This window comes from Pecten maximus, chromosome 4 (genome assembly GCF_902652985.1).
Source record: "Pecten maximus chromosome 4, xPecMax1.1, whole genome shotgun sequence".
Lineage (NCBI taxonomy): Eukaryota > Metazoa > Mollusca > Bivalvia > Pectinida > Pectinidae > Pecten > Pecten maximus.
In genome coordinates this window covers 30,293,057-30,316,652 of record NC_047018.1, presented here as the reverse complement: position 1 = coordinate 30,316,652, position 23,596 = coordinate 30,293,057, and the positions used below count along the sequence as shown (strand labels likewise).

At 39.4% G+C, this 23,596-nt stretch overlaps 1 protein-coding gene across 1 annotated transcript in view; it reads left to right on the top strand.

Moving 5' to 3' along the window:
• The window catches only part of LOC117325794 (rho GTPase-activating protein syd-1-like), a 99,651-nt gene that overhangs the window by 64,239 nt on the left and 11,816 nt on the right, over positions 1–23,596 (top strand). Inside the window, exon 3 of the mRNA XM_033882253.1 lies at positions 22,154–23,290. Coding sequence (XP_033738144.1) covers positions 22,154–23,290 — 1,137 coding nt within the window. The remainder of the gene's footprint in view (positions 1–22,153; positions 23,291–23,596) is intronic.

Here is a 23,596-nt window from a genome sequence, read left to right as displayed (position 1 = left end):
TTACTTTAATAGTTGTAGTTAGAAGTTAGTGTAAATGTCCAATCCGTAAGGGATTAAACCCTCACCCAGTTACACCATCCAGAGTACATGCTGATAATGTCATTGCCCTTATAAGAGTCAATTATATCTCTTAAATGTGAATTGTGCGTTATCGTGTTAGTACCGAGAAAAGGCTCCTCAGAAGTACACAGAATACCCATATGACTTAAAAAATGGTCCGTTTCAACAACTAATTAATTTAGGCGGCAGTCTTGAAGTATTTTACTGAAAAACGTTCCCCTTGTCAATATTGTTCACGACTAAATATGTGTGGTGTCACACCTTGGGAAGGGGTTGCATTCGTACCAGCTTTAGGGCGTCCTGCATTCTTTCTTTTCTGTTGAATGTTTCTTCTCGTTGTGTTCGTAAACAAGCGGTAGAGTATTGACAACAAATCTTGTGATGCTATTTTAGCATGTTATTTATCTTCCTAAGACATGTTTAAACTCACTATTCCTGTCGAAGTTTACATTGATTATTTCCGTATGGTGGCGCTCTGGTCGATTTTTCAATACTATGACGTCAATTCTTGTCTATTGCATTCAATCATCTTGAGCCCTCACTGTCACTTCCGGTGCAATATTCGGTTGCTTCTAAATACATCTCACGTTTCCAATGGCGACCAATGTTAGCTGTCACCCTACTGGTTTAAACTGCTTTGTAATCAATAGGAGTGCCGTTATTATGTAACACGCGGTTTGGAATAATGTCATTGTCTTTTGTTATACATATATTGTTTTATATATATATCACCATTAAGCTGGAAATGTCCCTGTGCGAAGCTCCACAATGAGTCACCAGTCTGCCGGTACCTCGCCAAATTGATTATATATATGTATACCACGTGTACTGGTGTTTCGTACGACGTGAAAACGATTCTCTGGCAAATGACTCGAAGCTATATCAAATTAATATGATATCGAAACAGGCTTTCTGAGAATTAATTGAAATGTAGTCTCCGTGCGCACAGAGAACAATTTTCTAAAGAAACCAGCAATTTTAACGTTTCATATGATTATCAATTTTGACGTTATTTAAATTACTTATGGCGTTATTGAATGATTTATTAGAGCGTTGTTTGGCTATAATAGACAACACCTGTCCCTTGTTAAGCCAGTGTGCAGTTTTAATCAATATCGTGTACAGTGCTGTCTCATTAAACCATACTCATGATCTCTATCTCGCGTCAAAGTTTAAAAAATATATATCCAGAAATGATCGCCTGCGAAGTCAAACAGGCGTATTTCAGACCTTCTACTGTGTGGTGTGTGTGCTGTTGTCGTAAAAGTGGTAATTAAAACTTCGTTATTTTTCATAGCCGCCCTGAAGGCTGACAGTTTTACTGAAGTCATCTTTGAAGTTTCTATACTGAAGAAACTGCTTTTGGATTAAAACTTTAATGATATATATGGCATGCGTAGATATTTCAATTTCATCAAATTATGGCCAATTAAGTTAAACTTTAAAGCGAAAATAAAAGCCAACAAAGCTCAAAAGATAATGCATTATTCGTCATAAATTTCACTTCATGATGCTTTAAATCCTTACTCTAATTTGTACCTTAAGGTAAATCTTAACATTATATTAATTTTTATTCTATTTTTTCTTTTGTTTTTCACCTTCTAATAGTTTAACATGTTGGTTGGTTGAATGTATTTTTGTTGGACATTTGTATTGTTATTTTATCTCTGATGGTTGAACGTCCTTCAGCATTATTGTACACGTGATACCGACATTATTTTCGAATGGGTGAACGATGTTCGGATGTGATCATTATTTGAATGTTGAAGGTTTGCTAAACCTCGTGTTTTTAAAGCATGAAAAAGAACGATTCTGTTCGAAAGTTACTATCTTGCCCGAAACTTTTTAACGTGACATTTTTATGACGATAATACAACGCATATCAGTGTTTTCGTGTGTTGATATGCTACACAACAAAAAATCCGATATAACATGGTTACCTAACGACTTCCGGTCCTACATTTCTACACAACTTCCTGTACTACATTGCTACCAATGAGTCTTCCGGTCCTACCTCGCTACCGAAACAACTACCTGTATTATACGATAACGTGTTCAGTTTGTCACCCTTAGGCGGTATTGTTATGTTCGTGAACTCTTGTACTTGGGACATTGGTCACTGATAGTCTGGTGGTCACTGATAGTCTGGTGATCACTGATAGTCTGGTGGTCACTGATAGTCTGGTGGTCACTGATAGTCTGGTGGTCAATGATAGTTTGGTGATCACTGATAGTCTGGTGGTCACTGATAGTCTGGTGGTCACTGATAGTCTGGTGGTCACTGACAATTCGTATTGAGTGACACGGTAGGTTAAAAATGAATGGTTCCTGATGACGGTCGCATATAGTGTGCACCGTGTCAGTTTGAATAAATGTGTTTTTAGTCGATTGAAGTGAGATGGGGTGCCGTTTCGCTCTTGACGGAGTTTCCGGCCTTGTACTTAACAGATTACACAAAGCACTGTCATATAAAAAAATGAAAATCACATTTTCTATGCAAGCCCCTTTGCTCCCAATCTACCTTAGCGTTAGAGAGACTCTTGTGTGACTCGGCCAGCTGACAGAACTCAAAGTTGTACCCCACATGGGCGAACGCTCAGCTAAAAGCCAAACGTGAAGCAGTGTCAGAAATTAGGAAGAAGAACGCTGTATAGAAGAGAAAAGTTAAGATCCCAAAAATTTAGTCGCCTCTTACGATCATGCAATGTGGTCATCAGTTACAATGTCCACGCCGCCAGGTCAACACTGTGAGAATGATATCGAGGTCGAGTTTGTTCTATAAAGTAGGGTCCTTGTGACTTACACTGTACATCAGATAACCTCGTAGATGTCTGGTACTAATCGATCGGGTTAGCTATGTAGGCTAGTCACTTCAAAGGCGACTGTGGGTTGATTAACTCATCATTACGTATTGGGTGAGGTAGTTCTCGTGCTGAGTTGATTGATTAGAATAATGAACTATCTTATAGTTAATAGTACATTTGTCAAAGTAAAGTGTGTGATCCCTTAATGATAGACAAACTGAATGATACTTTCTTTTTCTTTTGTTGTTTATGAGGTGCCAGAACAGTATGTACATTTGTACGTCTGTATAGGATGGGTAGTTTTACCAGATCGACGAACTCTTTACTGATATACATGTATATATATTAAATTCCTGAAATGAAATATATCCGCTGCTTACGAGACAACCATTACTCTGTCACACAACGGGTCTTGGTCCTTTTGATTTTATATATCATTGCTATATACTTTCCAATGTCAGTATACCAGTATACAGAAGAATATTAACTCGTATATTTGAAATTAACATTACCTTATCAAATTTATTACTTGTATTAAGGATATACTGTGTTATCATGAGCGTTGTACTGTACTTTACGTTAGAATCAACTTCCTTGAAATATCAGACATACCGCAGCTTATCAGTGCATTAGTTAGTAATACCTACACTGTTGTGTATCAGTTAAATATTCAATCACATATGACCGTTTTATAACAATGTATTTTAGAGACATCTAAGATAACATAAATAACACCAGATTTACCTTAAGGTCACTGTTCCTGCGCTGTGTATGCTGTATCTTATACGTACATAGGATTCCAATTCGACCATAATGTACGATACATTTTATGAAACAAGTATCAATTTGTTATGAATATTTAACATAGTCACACGGATGCATTCAATACTTCTGTCAAGTTCAATATAATGCTAATTTTGCTATATAGCAATAAAGTTCAATATAGTATCATAAAATGATATTTTGATTTATAACAATTAAGTTAAATAAAATGCTAATTATGCTATAAACACTCAAGTTAAACAATACAGATTTTGCTGTATAACAATCAAGTTCAATATAATGTTAATGTTGCTATTGGACAATCAGGTTCAATGTAATACTCAGTGTTTTGTTGACTAGAACAATGTTTCTCTATTGTTGGAAACAACTGTTACGTCCAGATATATTGGCGTCTAGACACATTAATTCTTATAAATTACAAATGTGTATGTACCCTGCATCCAGAACTAAAAAAACGAAATGTTTCAACATTCCCCAGTAAATAGGTTACTCGAGTAGGTCTGGCTTATATGAATACAAGTGAGCTAAGACGAGGAAGCTTGTGTGTTGATGTTCCAATTAAGGCGACATATCTACGGGGTGACTGGCCTTAAATCGACCACCAGACACACATATATATCGATAGTATTGGTGATGATTCATTCATTCATCAAATGAAACAAGTGATGTGTTCCATTATTTCATTGGTCACGACGTGAACACCCAGCACCATCGATCTTCCCTCTCTGCATTATTTACGGACCGTCCCATTCATATCGTGTACACGTGTAGCGACTATCGATTTTGTTCTCTAGCCTCTATTTTACTTGTTGATTTTTAACGCTATGAGAAGTATTATCAGAATGAGGAATGTCCAGTCTAATTACAAGGAGAACGGAACCCTTGGATTTCGGAGTTGGTTTATGATCATTCCATTTAAATATTGCTATACCCCTTACACTTATAACAGAATGGTTCTTGTTTATTACTGTCAGTAAAATAAATAAATAGATAAATAAATAAAGTAAATAAACGAGTACGCAGATGCTTGATGATCCCTGTAGTGTAGTTATAAATCTATCAAAATCAATGATAATATTTCAATTTGAACCATAATGGTGATATATGCACATGACTGTTTTAAACGTCCCTGTAAAATCGATATTATATTTAGATCTGAAGTGTTATAACTTACATAGAATCTAACTAACAGGGTCCTAACCGACAGAGTCCTAACTATTAGAGTCCTAGCTAACAAAGCTTTTTACTGACAGAGTCCTAACTAATAGCCTTAAGTCCTGGCTAATAGAGTCCTAACTGACAAATCACTAACTAATAGAGTCCTAACTGACAAATCACTAACTAATAGAGTCTTAACTGACGGAGTTCTAATTAATAGAATCCTCACTGACAACGTCCTAACCTACATAGTCCGAACTAACAGAGTCCTAAGCTACAGAGTCCTAACTAATAGAGTCCTAACTAATAGTCCTAACTAATAGAGTCCTAACTGACAGAGTCCTAGCTGACAGAGTCCTAACTAATAGAATCCTAACTAATAGAGTCCTCACTAACAGAGTCCTAACTAATAGAGTCCTAACTCACAGAGTCCTAACTGAGTTCTAACTAATAGAGTCCTAACTGACAGAGTCCTAACTAATAGAGGCCTAACTAATAGAGTCCTAACTAATAGAGTCCTAACTAATAGAGTCCTAACTCACAGAGTCCTAAGCTACAGAGTCCTCACTAACAGAGTCCTAACTAATAGAGTCCAAATAACCGAGTCCTAACTAATAGAGGCCTAACTAACAGAGTCCTAACTTAAAGAATATCAACTGACAGAGTCCTAACTAACAGAGTCCTAACTTAAAGAATATCAACTGATAGAGTCCTAGCTGACAGAGTCCTAACTAATAGAGTCCTAGCTAACAGAGTCATAACTAACAAAGTCCTAAGCTACAGAGTCCTAACTGACAGAGTCCTAACTAATAGAGTTCTGACTAATAAAGTCCTAACTGACAGAGTCCTAACTAATAGAGTCCTAACTGCCAGAGTCCTAACTGAGTCCTAACTAACAGAGTCCTAACTTAAAGAATCTTAACTGACAGAGTCCTAGCTGACAGAGTCCTTACTAATAGAGTCCTAACTAATAGAGTCCTAACTGACAGAGTCCTAACTGACAGAGCCCTTACCTACAGATCCCTAGCTAAGAGTCCAACTGTAACAGACAGTTAATTTCTTGTGCGTTTTTACTGAATTGCCCGGTTAAAAACTTCGATAAACATTTATCTGTGTTAAAATGTTTATCTTCTATTCAATTCTTATGGATGAAAGTGAAATATTAAGTTATATGATCTACAAAATACTGGTTGCTCTGGCGAAGATTGTATCATATAACTGGGGATACCAATTTTCATATTTCTGTATAAAACGTTCAACACTGATTGTATTATATATTAAGCTGTTCTGATATTCTAACATAGTGTGTGGTCTGGAGGCTTATTGATTCACAATTACAAATTCTTTCAAAACGAATATCATTTTCAATATTTTATATAAGAGAAAGAAACATTCTACTTCTAGATTCTCATATTTTCACCTTGACGCTCACTAGCCAATGGGATGTAGTAATGTCGGAAATTGTGTTTAAACATTTTTGTCTTATTTGAATTGACAAATTTTAAATCTAAATTGTCAAGTACAAATATAAAATCACGAACGGAACAATGTACTGGTGTCAGTGGCTTGAGTGGCTCCTTCTAAGTTTTCTGACAGTGGCTCCCTCCTAAGCTTTCTGACAGTGGCTCCCTCCTAAGTTTTCTGACAGTGGCTCCCTCCTACGTTTTCTGACAGTGGCTCCCTCTTCGTTTTCTGATAGTGGCTCCCTCTACATTTTCTGAGAGTGGCTCTCTCTAAGTTTTCACATTTATCATATTAATCGAATTCAGCATAAACACAATGTCGCACAACAGTCCGTGGGGAAAGGGACTACGAGACTGTCTTCGATTGCTTTGCACCACGGCAATGGAAATAATATCATTTTAACTGAACTTTGAACTTGAATCACGTATATCTTGCCAGAAGGACTTTTCTAATATCCGTGCCGTCTGTGTCGATCTGGGTGTATTGGATTTGTTTCTATATTGATTTCCGCCGATGTGGTGTTGTTTCATTTTACAGTTCATTCCGTTTGGATTATATAAGGTTCGTATAGTGTATAGTGGAACCTCCTTAATGTGGAGGTCGTACCTGAAAAACGACCGGATATTTGGGATGAACGTTACAAGAATGATCTGATAGATTACAAAGTACATACTTCCAAATGATGAAACTACGTTAAGTTAACTTGGTTTTAAGTACGAGTTAACTTAAAATGGGGCGTGGCACGTTTCACTGTAATGCTTCCATCATCCTTTTGTCATTTTGACAGCGCTTTATTAGACATGACGACACCTTCACAATCATGCTACCAGGACTGGCCCAGCGATCCAGGTCCAGTATAGCACGGTTGATATCCCCCCACGACCATTCCAGAGAAAAAACAATATTGTATTTAAGTACTAGATATCAGGTGTTGGAAGTCAGTTCGACAATCATAGCCTACTCCTACTGAACAGTTGATCATATTTCAGTTAAATGTTCTGTGATATATCATTGGAACTTTGTGAAGAATATATATCTCTAAAACTACAAAAATTAAAAGTATTTGAAAAATTTAAATGTGCATTGCAATGAGGAATGATACAACAATTGCCTGAACATCCAGGTTAAGTATACGGGTATGTTTGGCCTTTTGGTTTGATGGTTTCTGATACATTGCTATGATACGGTTGCTCGACGTCACTACGAGATTACAATTAACCTTGGCTATTGTTATCGTAGCCCCGATGAGATATTTATCCACCCTCTATCGACATGGCCTATACCTGTTGAAGCCTGCGAAAGACCACATCGCAACATACTTCATTAATCTCGTCGACAATTGAAATACATACTCATTACAGATCATATATCTTGTTGATGTCAACCAGATAGCCATCTGCTTCCGTGAATTGGCAAGAACACTGGTTTGACGAATTCGATTTTCCATTTAGTGTGACTAGGGCAATGAAATATCCAGGTACGGCATGCTTTAATGGACAATTTGGTCGGGGTGGATGCTTTATAGGTAAATACCAATGTTACAAATCAACAATGCGTCATTGAGCAGTGATGGACTCCTAGTCCATAGGGACGTGTCTAGTCTAGCAGTGTTACCGAATCGTAATACATGTAATAGTATGATGTATATTACTGACAATGACTGATAGCTGAAATCGATCATTTTGGTGTCGTATTACGTACAACACAATGTGTGATACACACAATAATGAATATTTCAATGTATATATATATATTGTGGATCAGTTGACCAAAAAACGGACATTACTGCATTGGAATAGATAAATTCATTTGAACGCGTAAACATAAATGTTATAGGATGTTTGAAACAACAGTCAAAAAGATAAAAACAAAGGATTTCATTGGTGATTGTGTGGTTCTATTGGTTACTATCATTCAGAAGAGTTAAGTCAGATGCGTGACTGTTACGTTTGTAATACGTCTCATCAGGGATTTGTAAGAACATTTTTTATGGAAAAATCTCTGTTGGGAAATATTAAAAATATTGTTTCCGTTCTAAAACAAACCGATTTAATGATTGCTATGACCTTAGATTTACCCGAGATGGGAATAAACCGCCTCTAACCGTGGTTTAGGCCACATACACGTGTAAAACATAGCAATATTTTACGCCAACATTACTACTATCACGGTTAGGCTATTAATTTTAATCGGACGAACATGTTATACGATCGGCGGGATCAAGTTGTGGTGATACCTCGTAATCCACGTACATGTACATGTACGTCTTTGTCGGATCGTGATGGCATAACAAGGTGTCATTGACGTAGGTACGTAATGTGTGAGGTTGGGGGCGGGGCTTTGTCTTAATATTTCTATTTAAGGCAAATTAAGTGTAGTGTCGCGTGTCTATGTTTTTACACAATATACATGAAATTATAGAGCAACATCACCCTTTATCTTGTTGCATGCGACAATGACGTCATATTTGGATGGCTTTAGAACTAGAAAGTCCACGTCTTCATGTCACCATCTAAAGTTGTACCACCCATACCCTAATCCAGATTGCTTTGTTTTAAAATTTAAAGTCAAACAAGTGAATCTGTCCTGGTGAAAATAGCATTTCCCACTCGATGACTAAAACACAAATTATAACGGGCACCTTGCTATTGATTGATTCCACGAGCGCGCGAGCCGCCAAACACGATTACGGACTAAGGCGTGACGTGGTGACACATCGTTGATACAATTGATGTCTTTGAAACATTTCCCATGACAACGAAGAGAGACCCGGATATGAACTTTTTTCAGTGGTGTATAGTATGGATAGGTTTGCCGCCTGAGCTGATAACAGTGCATATTATCGACAGTCACAGAAACCCTTTTAACTCATTTTCTTGGTATAGCGACATTCGTCAGATTCATTTGTGTATTTATATATTTATTTTGTATGAAGGTAAAATACTAATAACTTTGTACAATGTTGTTGTTTTTATATCATCGACCTAATATTCTCTTACTCTGTATATCGTCACCGACCTAATATTCTCTTACTTTGTATACCGTCACCGACCTAATATTCTCTTGATCTGTATACCGTCACCGACCTAATATTCTCTTACTTTGTATACCGTCACCGACCTAATATTCTCTTACTCTGTATACCGTCACCGACCTTATATTCTCTTACTCTGTATACCGTCACCGACCTAATATTCTCTTACTTTGTATACCGTCACCGACCTAATATTCTCTTACTCTTTATACCATCATCGACCTAATATTCTCTTACTCTGTATACCTTCACCGACCTAATATTCTCTTACTTTGTATACCGTCACCGACCTAATATTCTCTTACTCTGTATACTGTCACCGACCTAATATTCTCTTACTCTGTATACCGTCACCGACCTAATATTCTCTTACTCTGTACCGTCACCGACCTTATATTCTCTTACTCTGTATATCGTCACCGATCTAATTTTCCCTTACTCTGTATACTGTCACCGACCTAATATTCTCTTACTCTTTATACCGGAGAAAGACTATCCGACTTGGGCATAGCTTTCCTGAGGAAAACTACTCCGACCCGGGCATAACTTTCCGGAGAAAAAACCACTTCGATCCGTACATAACTTTCCGGAGAAATAATACTCCAATCTGGGCATTACTTACCGGAGAAAGACAACTCCGACCCGGACATAACTTTCCGGAGAAATAATACTCCAATCTGGGCATTACTTACCGGAGAAAGACAACTCCGACCCGGACATAACTTTCCGGAGAAATAATACTCCAATCTGGGCATTACTTACCGGAGAAAGACAACTCCGACCCGGACATAACTTTCAGGAGAAAGACAACTCCGACCCGGACATAACTTTCAGGAGAAAGAATACTCCCATTCCGGCATAACTGATATCTTAATCAAATTATCTCCAAACTGAAATTCTTTTTGGAGTATTTTGAAGTCACAGTATAATGTCAAGTCGTAGAGTTATTGTTGAGAGCTATGTTTCCGAGATGTTCTGTAGTAGGGACGTATTAAATATCGAATGATTTCCGTAGTGTGTACAAGAGTCGCCAGCCCCTGTTTTGGTTAGGATATTTTTTCCGTTAGATAATCACATATTTGCTTTTTGTAAACTAATCTCCTTCAGAATCTTCACTATAAAACCTTTCTCTAAGTTACAAATTGAAAATTTAGATTTTTATTTCAATCAATAAAAAAACACAACGTTTTCTTTGTTTTTAAGAAAATGTAACTTTGCGTCCCTAGATATGCTTTGAAATCGCCAACATCAAAGTAGAGACGAATCCATTTTGAAATTAAAGATTAAAGTCGTCTTTCCGAGGGGCACATGTACGTTTGTATTTGTTAGCATACACCTTATACAATTTTAGGGTTACCAAGAGACTTTGGGATATTGCCGACATTTAAATGCTTTTTTGGCGCGAGGTGTTTTCGAACTTTCAGGCTCTCTATGGAATACACTAGATAAGATAGGTATACTATCTGATTTTCGTCCTATTGTATGTTTGGCATTTCTATATCAACATTTATATCACTGAAAATGGAAGTTCAACTGTGCTAATTATTCTTTATTCTGGGCCATTTGTTTTAAGATGTTTTAAGTTTTACTCAATAACAACAGTTTGAAACAAAGAATTACACATCCTAAACATGTGCTTTAGAAGCAGAGAAGCGGTGTGATACACATTACCGATACTAACTTAGTTGGGAGTCTGTTCTGACTTTGGTAGAGTTTTTCATTCGTTGATTTTGTCTTAATTTATGAGTATTAAGATAAAACGATACAATATGACGGTGTGATTCTGTTGGATAATGGGGAAATGTGAATTTGTAATTAATTTGGGTCGTTCGTTTATAAGTATATATAAAAAGGAAAAGAAAAAAAAAACCTATGATGGTTGATTTTGGCTATCTCACTTTGGCGGGAACGACAGCGTGACAATGCGACAAAACAACAAAATGACACGAAAACGCGAGATAACACACCATTTATATGATACGTTGGCTGGTTACTTTCATCTCTCTTCGCGCTGTAGCTCTTCGCATTATCGTATTGCCGCTGTTCGAAACGATTATGGTTTTGCATTAATATTTCTTACAACGCACCAAAACTACTCTGACGACGTGACATAAAAGTCGTATTGTGGTGTATTTTTCCAATATTTACTCTGTCGTGTTGTCGCACTGTCGCAATAGCGCGTAAATATCGTCACTGTCGCAATAGCGCGTAAATATCGTCACTGTCGCAATGTCACTCCGCCAACGCGCCAACGGGAGACGGCCGAATTCACCAACCACGAAGTAAGAATATCCATACCAGGTTTGATAATTTCTTAAAGCCTAAATGAACAGAACTGATGATAAATATGAATGTCTCTGCCGAACACGATACCACAATATCTGCGCCGTTTTTATTTTCGGCATTGTCGTGTAGAAGACGGCGCCGTGGTCCAACACCCAAAGCCTTGCATTAACTGAGAAAGAAACTTTCAAATTTAACTGCAAGATGAAGCACTCTGTAATAAAAAAAATCTCGAAATAGCTGTTGCCCACAGACATTTACTATAGAAGCATAAAACTAAGCCTTTGGGGTTTTCATCTAGAGCTTCAAATCTTTCAACGCAATTAAATCACTTCCGGTGGTTTTTTGTTTGTGTTTCTTCCGTTTGCACACGGCACATCATTCGATCGAGTTTTATAGCCACGTAATGGGAAATATGACGTCACCGATTAAAGGTTGCTGAACTACCACTATGATATTGTTAGTGATCTCATCAACATGTTAACATTAATGTTACATCTGGGAACTGTTACTGTTGATTGATGTCGTTGTGTAATTTGTACGCGTGAAAATAATACAATACAAGGTATTACAAACGAATAAACGAGTGTTTGTTTTATCTTTCATACAAGATTAAGAAAAGATTGAAAGCTCAAGCATCTTTGATTTATATATTGTACCGGAAATTACTTAAGTTTGATAGCACACAGGGAATAAGAAATGATTGCATTTTTTGTTTATATATCGTACATGGATTGAGGGTATTGAATATCTCGTATGTGGAATTAGTAAAGATTGAAAATATGATTTACATATCGAATAGAGAATTAGAAGTAGTTCGAAAAAAGTTTAAAAATCATAAATCTTGTATTAATCTTTAATCTAAAATAGCAACCAAAATAATGTGAGTAGGAAGGTTATGTAAATAGTTGTTTTTAGGTCACCTGGGACTTAGTAATCCGTCGTCCGTCCGTAAACAATTTTCATTTTGACTCCGTAGAAACCCCTGAACTGATTTCAATGAAATTGTGCAGAAACATCCCATGACCAAAGGTCAATCAACCAGAACTGTAAATCAGTAGTGTAACGATTCACCGATACATCGATGTATTGGGTAGCATCGTTACATCGTCTATTCTTGATTTGTATCGCGATGCTTGAAAATTTGTAGTAACCTCCCTTGACCAACGTCAGCTTAGGTTTAGTAGTAAACAACATGGCTGACAGGGCCGTCCCAGCGGCCAATAAAGCTGCCCGTTAGAGTTCTTTCAAATCCAAATTATCTAAAGTCGAGAACGCTTTGTGGGAAACGGACAAAACGTATGTTTTTTTTGTAACAAATGTAGACAAAGACTTAAATATTCCAGAAATACCACAAACAAAACATGACTACTGTACGATGGAATACTAGATATCTGTAGGTCATCAGCTTCTCATACATCGTGATACGAATCGTATCGCCACCCACCGTGCGATACAAAGCTCTACTATGAATTATATGGTCGCCACCCCCGTGGACTACGGGCAGGCCAAAAAGGGTCAAACTGACTGAAGTTTCAAAAAGTTTCATCTTTAGACCCAAATAAGATAGAATCAAATACACTTCATAATTATAGAAGGGTTTTAAGGTGCTTTGCTAAAATTGTGAATTTCATTACCCCGGGGACACACGTATCCACCTAGGGAAGGGGTAAACTTTACTATAGTTTATATATGGAAATCACATTTTGATGGGACCTTAAAGGGTCACGTTGACTGAGATATATCATGGCTCAGGTTACCGTTAAAACTCATAGACCTCTTGTTATTGATAGGAAAAGAATGGTTCGTGTTTCTGAGAGTCGTGTGCTATGGACAGATTGATGGATCTTGGTGGAATAACAGATAAAAAATGGAAAGTTAAACAGCAACATCATTCGATACGTTTAAATCAGTGTTACTTCATGTCAAATAGTTTAATTAGCTCTTCCTTTTAAAAAAAAATCGTATTTAACTAAACATGTCAGCTATAACCATTGGCATAGAAAATTGAAACCTGCAAACATCCGAGATAATTACATGTCACAAGCATCCGTGATAGTTACAGATCACAAACATCCGAGATGATAACAGATCACAAACATCCGAGATGATAACAGATCACAAACATCCGAGATGATAACATATCACAAACATCCGAGATTATAACAGATCACAAACATCCGAGATTATAACAGATCACAAACATCCGAGATAATAACAGATCACAAATATCCGAGATTATAACAGGTCACAAACATCCAAGATAATAACAGGTCACAAACATCCGAGATTATAACAGATCACAAACATCCGAGATAATAACAGGTCACAAACATCCGAGATAATAACAGGTCACAAACATCCGAGATGATAACAGGTCACAAACATCCGTGATAGTTACAGATCACAATCATCCGAGATGATAACAGGTCACAAACACCCGAGATGATAACAGATCACAAACATCCGAGATGATAACAGGTCACAAACATCCGAGATGATAACAGGTCACAAACATCCGAGATGATAACAGATCACAAACATCCGAGATGATAATAGGTCACAAACATCCGAGATGATAATAGGTCACAAACCTCCGTGATAATAACAGGTCACAAACATCCGTGATGATTACAGGTCACAAACATCCGAGATGATAACAGGTCACAAAAATCCGTGATAATCACATGTCACAAACATCCGTGATAGTTACAGGTCACAAACAACCGATATGAAAACAGGTCACAAACATCCGAGATGATAACAAGTCACAAACATCCGTGATAATTACAGATCACAAACATCCGAGATAATTACAGGTCACAAACATCCGAGATGATAATAGGTCACAAACATCCGAGATGATAATAGGTCACAAACATCAGAGATGATAACAGGTCACAAACATCCGAGATGATAACAGGTCACAAACATCCGTGATAATCACATGTCACAAACATCCGTGATAGTTACAGGTCACAAACATCCGAGATGATAACAGATCACAAACATCCGAGATGATAACAGGTCACAAACATCCGAGATGATAATAGGTCGCAAACATCCGAGATAATTACAGGTCACAAACATCCGAGATGATAACAGGTCACAAACATCCGAGATGATAACAGATCACAAACATCCGAGATGATAACAGGTCTTAAACACCCGAGATGGCGTGTTATCAGTCTTCCATTCGTTACCGTGTGTGTGACATGTTGATAGTGTCCGTTTTATTCGTCCATCGTCTTATCTATTCTACGATGTGCTACAAATATGTCAAAAAGTCGAAATTCAAGCAAATGAGTTCGTGATTTCGGAAACCTTTTTGAATTATCCATGACTTTCCTTGCGGATCTTTCCGTACAGCGCATTGAAGTCATGACACCACTACAAAATATCCATAGCACACTAAAGCTCAATACATTGTATAGCCTTGGGAGCGAGGCTAATAAATCTGTATAGAATCACGGCTTCATAAATATAGCACTAAACAGCGATATTTTGGAATAAAAACTTATTTACGTGTAAACGGATCTATCTACATATACAAATGTAGTTTATGCTATATATATACTTCAGGTTTTCGTACGAAGACATATAGTCGGATACCTATAACTCATCACCCTTAAGGAAACACAATGCGAAGTATTAAATGTCTATTCTGGTAGCACCGACGGACAATACAGACGATATGGGATTGTAAATCAGAGCCAAATGATTGAGATTAATTTTGATTTGTAGGAATTCACTCATTTTCATTAATGAATCGTTTTAAATGTGATGCCATTTTTTTTTTTTTACATCAAAGTTCGCATTCCCCTGATTTACATTTTAGCACAGATGCTATCGTTTGACACGAGAAAATGTGTTATAGAATTATAATTAAAATTACTTGATTTTAACTTCTCCCGCGGGTAAGGGATTTGAGATTTGGAGGCCAGAGGTTGAAATTCCAGCACGCAGATGCAGCTGCTGACAGCCCGTGTGTCAGATGCTGAATCCATACGACTCGGATAACTCTCACCTCAGGACGTGCAACTTCATCATGTCATGTAATGGATTACGGGTGATTCACCCGTCATCACGAGCATTGGGGCTCCATACGTACAGGGGCGCAATGGGGTTATTAAGACACGATAATGAGACGACGTGCGCTATAATCCCAAATTCTGGGGCTCCATGGGGGTATTAATTGGTCACCACCATAATGTGTAGCCAGAAGTATATATATGCATTAGTGCATCAACAGAGTTCCCGATAGAGAGTTCGAGAAACGTACAAGTGTACCAGTCATTAAGGGTACATGGTCTCCAAAACAGGACTTCTCAATAATCGCATGTACCGGGGCTCCATTTGGGGAATTTATTACTTACAGAAGATACAGGGGCGCTATGGGGAGATTTACTAGTCATGTCGATCGAGAAAGCTCACTGCGTAGATTTAACGAGCACTGAGGTCCCAAAAGGGCACTTACGTCAATGTGGTCTCGGGGGCTCAATAATTTGATTAACCAACCAACTGAACAACATGGGGCTCCATAAGGGGTATATATATACATCAGTCATCACTGACGGTAGTATTCATTACCATTCATCAAGGTATCGGGTTGGGTTGACGAACAAGATTTGAAAGAAATGTGAATCAATTTTGATATCTCCGTTCACATTATCGAGATACTAGTATATATGTCTTACTTAATACGAATTAACAAAACTATAAATAGTTATAGTCAAGGTCTCTGTCGCCGATTCAGAATTGTTTGATTTTTGTATTGTTTAGGTGGGTTGTTAAAGGGTGAATATTGAGGTACATATGTAGATCAACACCGCGTGAGTTCGAACTCGTTCCTCGGTCACATTGGTTACAAAATCTAATTTAAAAGAAATCTGTTTGTTTGATTAATCTTGAATTCGCATTTACAGCCCCGATTACTTCTCAAATAGAACCACGCCAAAGCGAGATTTCAAAGATATAGTGTCGTCTTGTCGCGTTTTAAAACGGCGACAAGGCGCCAACACGCCAAAGTGTCATTTCTCCGCGCCAACACGCCAAAGTGACATTTCTCCTCGCCAACACGCCAAAGCGACATTTCACCGCGCCAACACGCCAAAGTGACATTTCTCCGCGCCAACACGCCAACACACCAACACGCCAAAGCGACATTTCACCGCGCCAACACGCCAAAGCGACATTTCTCCGCGCCAACACACCAAAACGACATTTCTCCGCGCCAACACGCCGAAGCGACATTTCTCCGCGCCAACACGCCAAAGCGATATTTCACCGCGCCAACACGCCAAAGCGACATTTCACCGCGCCAACACGCCGAAGCGACATTTCTCCGCGCCAACACGCCAAAGCGACATTTCACCGCGCCAACACGCCGAAGCGACATTTCACCGAGCCAACACGCCGAAGCGACATTTCTCCGCGCCAACACGCCAAAGCGACATTTCTACGCGCCAACACTCCAAAGCGACATTTCACCGCGCCAACACGCCAAAGCGACATTTTCCGCGCCAACACGCCAAAGCGACATTTCTCCGCGCCAACACGCCAAAGCGACATTTCACCGCGCTAACACGCCGAATCGACATTTCTCCGCGCCAGCACGCCAAAGCGACATTTCACCGCGCCAACATGCCAACACGCCAAAGCGACATTTCACCGCGCCAACACGCCGAAGCGTCATTTCTCCGCGCCAACACGCCAAAGCGACATTTCTCCGCGCCAACACGCCAAAGCGACATTTCTAAACGTTTGGAAGATGCAACGATGTTGGTCGGGATTTGGGAGACTGGGAGAGAGAGATAGAGCGTGCACGTGGTAGCCTGGTGGTTTGGAGGATACGAGTTTGAGAAATAGGAGTTTTGAAGATAGAACCTGGTAGCAATCAATCCAACCGTAGTAGTAATCAACTGTGTTACCAACTTTGCATCTACTTCACTTGGTCCAAAAACAGGAAAATATCAATACTCGGAGAAAGTGGACATCGCTAATCGTGACTCGCCCCCGAAAAAAAACTTGACAAGTTGCTGTCGTCATTTTGTGGACGGGAAACCCACCGAGTACCGACCCGACATTGTTCCCTTACATAAACCATAGTTTACCGACACGTACGCCTTAATTAGAAAGCTTGTGTTTGTTTTCAAGTTTAACAGTTATTGGTATTCTTTAGTTCTCTGTTTGTGAGATGTCTGTAACTACCTTCAATTCTGAAACGCATCAAGCTAATGTTTTATTTGTTTTACTTCTACTTGGTCCCTGCATCACATAGGGACATTTTCGCAATAATCATATTGTTTCGGCCCTACCAGGCGAATCGGAAGTATATTTTATCTCCATTTTTGAAGAGCTCACAAGGGGAGACTAACTATGATATGTATCAGCTCCCTCCCATACAATGTACATCTTGTCCTAACCACACCATTGTAAGATCGTTCAATGACAGTTCTGTCCGAACACAAGCGACCACACATTCGTTTATCGGCTTTGTTTGATAATATAACAACAACTTACGTTAAGAATTCCATTGCTTATCTTTTAAGAGCCGTCATGGGTTTTACATTGTTGTTTTACAGGTCTGTCACAGTCTGCCGAGGGTTCTCCTTCGATGTATTTAAATGACACTTAATTGACAACGAGGACAGTGTGTATAGCCTCAACGGTGTCATCCCGAAGTTCCCTGTATCATAAACCTTCATCGTGCTCCCATGAATTACTACAACGTATTGTACAGGTCTCTTCAACGTATGGCTAGCTTAATGTAGCATTTTTAGAAGATTTTTGTAAAACTACAAAAGTATTATTCTTATAAATCCATTTTTATTTCCATGAATATTGTTTCCATCGCCTATACATGGTTGTTATATTAGGAAACAATGGAATAAGAAAAAAGACAAATACAGAGAGTTTTTTTACGGGGAAAGTTGATAAGTCTCGATCCTGGTATGCCTCACGGTTATACAATTGTATAATGGTGGTAGATTTACTATGATTTCGATCATTCCGTCTCCATATAGATACTGCTATACTCTGATGTTTACACAACACATTCTCCATATAGATACTGCTATACTCTGATGTTTACACAACACATGAAAGCATTTAATACTCAATGTAAAGTTCAAGTTCAAGTTCAAGTTTTATTTTATTTGAGTGTCACATGTCAATACAATACTTGATTAAAAAATGTACATAAGAACAATAAAATACATATTGACATCCAGCCATTATTGGCTTATGAGACACTAATTACGAATAAAATCTATTAAAAGCTATCAATTATGCTATCCGTTATTGTTAAATTATACAATGATTAAAATATATAGATTATCAATGTCACATACTTATTTTTTGGAGTTCAGAGACTAACACTAGTCTGTAATAGTTATGGTATTATCAGGCTACACATGAGCCTTGAATTAATTAGTAAATAATTGTACTGCATATTAATGAGCAAATTGCTCATCTTAATAATTAATTAAATTTCACACTGGATATATGAAAGTTACAACTGTACCATCCTATAGTGTAGAACATGGTTAGTCGCCAACCCTCATATATACAAAATACAAGATATTACTTTCAGGAGAATTAAACATACTATAACAATGCTGTGGGTATATATTTCCTGCATTTGTACGTATTAAAAATGGTAGCTGCTAATATAAGCTATCAGAAATGCTATCCATTATCATTGATATCTACAATGATTAAAATCTATCGATTATCATTTTATCAATATCACACTTATTTTGAGGTTCAGAGACTAACATTAGTCTGTAATGGTATTATCAGGCAACATACATCAGCCTTGAATTAAAGTCGAAAGAAGGTGTGTGAGGGGGTCGTGTTTGTGGAGGGTCGTGTATATGTGGGGGTCGTGTATGTGTGGGGGTCGTGTATGTGTGGGGTCGTGTATATGTGGGGCCGTGTATGTGGAGGGTCGTGTATGTGGAGGGTCGTGTATATGTGGGGGTCGTGTATGTGGAGGGTCGTGTATGTGTGGGGGTCGTGTATGTGTGGGGGTCGTGTATGTGGAGGGTCGTGTATGTGTGGGGGTCGTGTATGTGAGGGGGTCGTGTATGTGTGGGGGTCGTGTATGTGGAGGGTCGTGTATGTGTGGGGGTCGTGTATGTGTGGGGGTCGTGTATGTGTGGGGTCGTGTATATGTGGGGCCGTGTATGTGGAGGGTCGTGTATGTGGAGGGTCGTGTATATGTGGGGGTCGTGTATGTGGAGGGTCGTGTATGTGTGGGGGTCGTGTATGTGTGGGGGTCGTGTATGTGTGGGGTCGTGTATATGTGGGGCCGTGTATGTGGAGGGTCGTGTATATGTGGGGGTCGTGTATGTGTGGGGGTCGTGTATGTGTGGGGGTCGTGTATGTGTGGGGGTCGTGTATGTGTGGGGGTCGTGTATGTGTGGGGGTCGTGTATGTGTGGGGGTCGTGTATGTGTGGGGGTCGTGTATGTGTGGGGCTGTGTATGTGTGGGGGCCGTGTATGTGTGGGACCGTGTATGTGTGGGGGTCGTGTATGTGTGGGGGTCGTGTATGTGTGGGGCTGTGTATATGTGGGGGCCGTGTATTTGTGAGGGTCGTGTATGTGTGGGGGTCGTGTATATGTGGGGGTCGTGTATATGTGGGGGTAGTGTATGTATGGGGGTCGTGTATGTGTGGGGGTCGTGTATGTGTGGGGTCGTGTATATATGGGGGCCGTGTATTTGTGGGGGTCGTGTATGTGTGGGGGCCGTGTATATGTGGGGCCGTGTATGTGTGGGGGTCGTGTATGTGTGGGGGTCGTGTATGTGTGGGGGTCGTGTATGTGTGGGGGTCGTGTATGTGTGGGGCTGTGTATGTGTGGGGGCCGTGTATGTGTGGGACCGTGTATGTGTGGGAGTCGTGTATGTGTGGGGGCCGTGTATTTGTGAGGGTCGTGTATGTGTAGGGGTCGTGTATGTGTGGGGGCCGTGTATGTGTGGGGCCGTGTATGTGTGGGGGTCGTGTATGTGTGGGGGGTCGTGTATAAATGGGGGTCGTGTATGTGTGGGGGCCGTGTATGTGTGGGGGTCGTGTATGTGTGGGGCCGTGTATATGTGGTGGTCGTGTATATATGGGGGTCGTGTATGTGTGGGGGTCGTGTATGTATGGGGGTCGTGTATGTGTGGGGGTCGTGTATATGTGGGGGCCGTGTATGTGTGGGGGTCGTGTATTTGTGGAGACCGTGTATTTGTGGGGGTCGTGTATGTGTGGGGGTCGTGTATTTGTGGGGGTCATGTATGTGTGGGGGTCGTGTATGTGTGGGGGCCGTGTATGTGTGGGGCCGTGTATGTGTGGGGGTCGTGTATGTGTGGGGGTCGTGTATATATGGGGGTCGTGTATGTGTGGGGGTCGTGTATGTGTGGGGCCGTGTATATGTGGGGGTCGTGTATGTGTGTATGTGTGTGGACCGTTTATGTGGAGTTTTCTTACCATTTTGTGTAACAATGTTATCCTGGTATCTTTTATGAATTGAAAAAAAGATCAATAAAATGAATTAAACTGAATCAGAGTATGATCACCAGCATTGCGTTGTCTTATGACGTCAATTGATTGCTCCTACGTCATTGGGCGATGTGGTCGTGTATATATGGGGGTCGTGTATGTGTGGGGGTCGTGTATGTATGGGGGTCGTGTATGTGTGGGGGTCGTGTATATGTGGGGGCCGTGTATGTGTGGGGGTCGTGTATATGTGGGGGTCGTGTATGTGTGTATGTGTGTGGACCGTTTATGTGGAGTTTTCTTACCATTTTGTGTAACAATGTTATCCTGGTATCTTTTATGAATTGAAAAAAAGATCAATAAAATGAATTAAACTGAATCAGAGTATGATCACCAGCATTGCGTTGTCTTATGACGTCAATTGATTGCTCCTACGTCATTGGGCGATGTGGTCGTGTATCGCAATAATGCTTTTTATTTGTTTGGGCGAGAAGTACCCTTAAGTTTGCCAAAATGCAATATCAACTCTGTGATGGCGAACATCTACACATGGGTTGATATAACGAATATGTCAAACCTTGTTTCGTTCCCCTAGTCTGTGTTCACAAAGCTCTAAACCTGTAAATGTCTCTTTTTTCGTGATGTGGAGTTTATAGAAAATAATAAAAGTATATCGCATAGTCAATACTCATTAGCAAACAAACATGACACATGTTGGCGATACTAATAATTTGATATGTTGTCCATAATATTAATGGTTACAACATTAGTTGGAATTTGATCATCAATTAATTAAATACATTGTAGTTAATAAAGAGGGAGAAAAACGTGAAAGTGAGATTTGCTGTTTCCATCTGGTTGTAGATAGATATTTAATGTGGTATTAATATAAAATAATAACGTACAAAATATGTACACGCTACGTATTCTTGTTTCGATTTTACGTTCAGACCTTTACACAAAAACAGATGGATTTGTATGTCTCAGTGTGACGTACGGGGCCTTGTTCTGAATGTCCTGGAAAGTGTCTACATTACATTACGAGCTCTAGATGAGTTTTACTAATACCTTTTATTACATTTCAGGTGTACAGACGCCCAAGATGCCAGTCCCCAAAGTACCAACGAGTGATTCTGATGACTATAGTTATATATGTAGTCCTCGTCAACCACCACCGCCAGTACCCCCAGGGCCCAAAACTACATCTCCCACTCTCGCTCGTAAGGCAGCATCTACTCAGACACCCGCTCATACAAAGCTCGTGCGCAAACATAGCGCAGACGCACTACATCAGTATAGGACATATCAAAGCGAGGCTGAGACAGCAGAGACCTCCCATACGCATGACCAAAGACTAATGCCCGGTTACCATCCAGTTTCTCGTGGTGGAATACCTGCTTCATTATCTACCTCAAGTGCGGCTGAAAGTAGGGCAAAGACAATAGACAGGGACGGGAAAACTATATCTCGGCCATCTTCTAGGTTTAAAGATTTACAATTGGTTAAGAAACCTCTTCAAATAGCATATAGTGAATTCGAATTTTATAGGGCAGATATGCGAAGACGGATAGAGTTATCTAGAACTTCCGGTCTAAATGGGATTCTGGGAATTCACGTTTTATCAGGACAAGGTCTAAAATCTTCTAAGATGTCCCTTAGAGATTTGTATTGTGTTGTCTCTGTAGACTCCATGAACAAGGCCAGGACCATGATACGGACAGGTGCTGTTAATTTTGATTGGGATGAAGCATTCGATGTTGAACTCGAGGACGCTAAAGATGTGTCCTTTCTTATATACAATTGGGATCCAAATTTCAAACATCGTCTCTGTTTCCATGGCACCGTGATGCTTCCTAGTTATATCACCGGAAGTGGTAAAAAAAGCGTAGCGTTGAAAATGGAGCCCAAAGGTCTTTTATATGTTACTTTTCTATACCGTGATCCAGCTGTGTGCTTTCAAAGAATTTCTTCTCCTCGGAAAAATGGTGTGTTCGGTATTGACTTGGAGACAGTTATAAAACGTGAGACGGAATCACGGAATGTTCCAATTCTGATACAGAAGTGTGTGGACGAGATAGAACGGCGCGGCTTAGAGGTGGTGGGCATACATCGACTCTGTGGGTCGGCTCGACGTAAGGCTCAGCTGAGGGAAGCCTTCGAAATGAATGTAATGGCGGTCAGTCTCTCTCCTGAAAACGTATCTGACGTCCATGTCATTACAGGTCAGTTCTGTTTGTTCTAAGTTACATTTCTTTTTTTTATCAAAAACGGCATACTATTCTTGTATTAATTGTTTTTCTCCAAACATATATTGAATTCATTTTTAACCTTGAGTCAATGGCAAACTGTACCCAAAAAGTACGGATCTGTTTGCGTGTGTGACCAAGACTCTACCTAAAACTTCTCTGATTTTGTACAGTACTTATCCTTATACCAATATCAAGAGTGATCTATTTTTAAAACAGCGATCGGCCATTTTGCATGCTTACTTAAGGAGCACTGTGAAATGTTTAACGCATACAAATGTC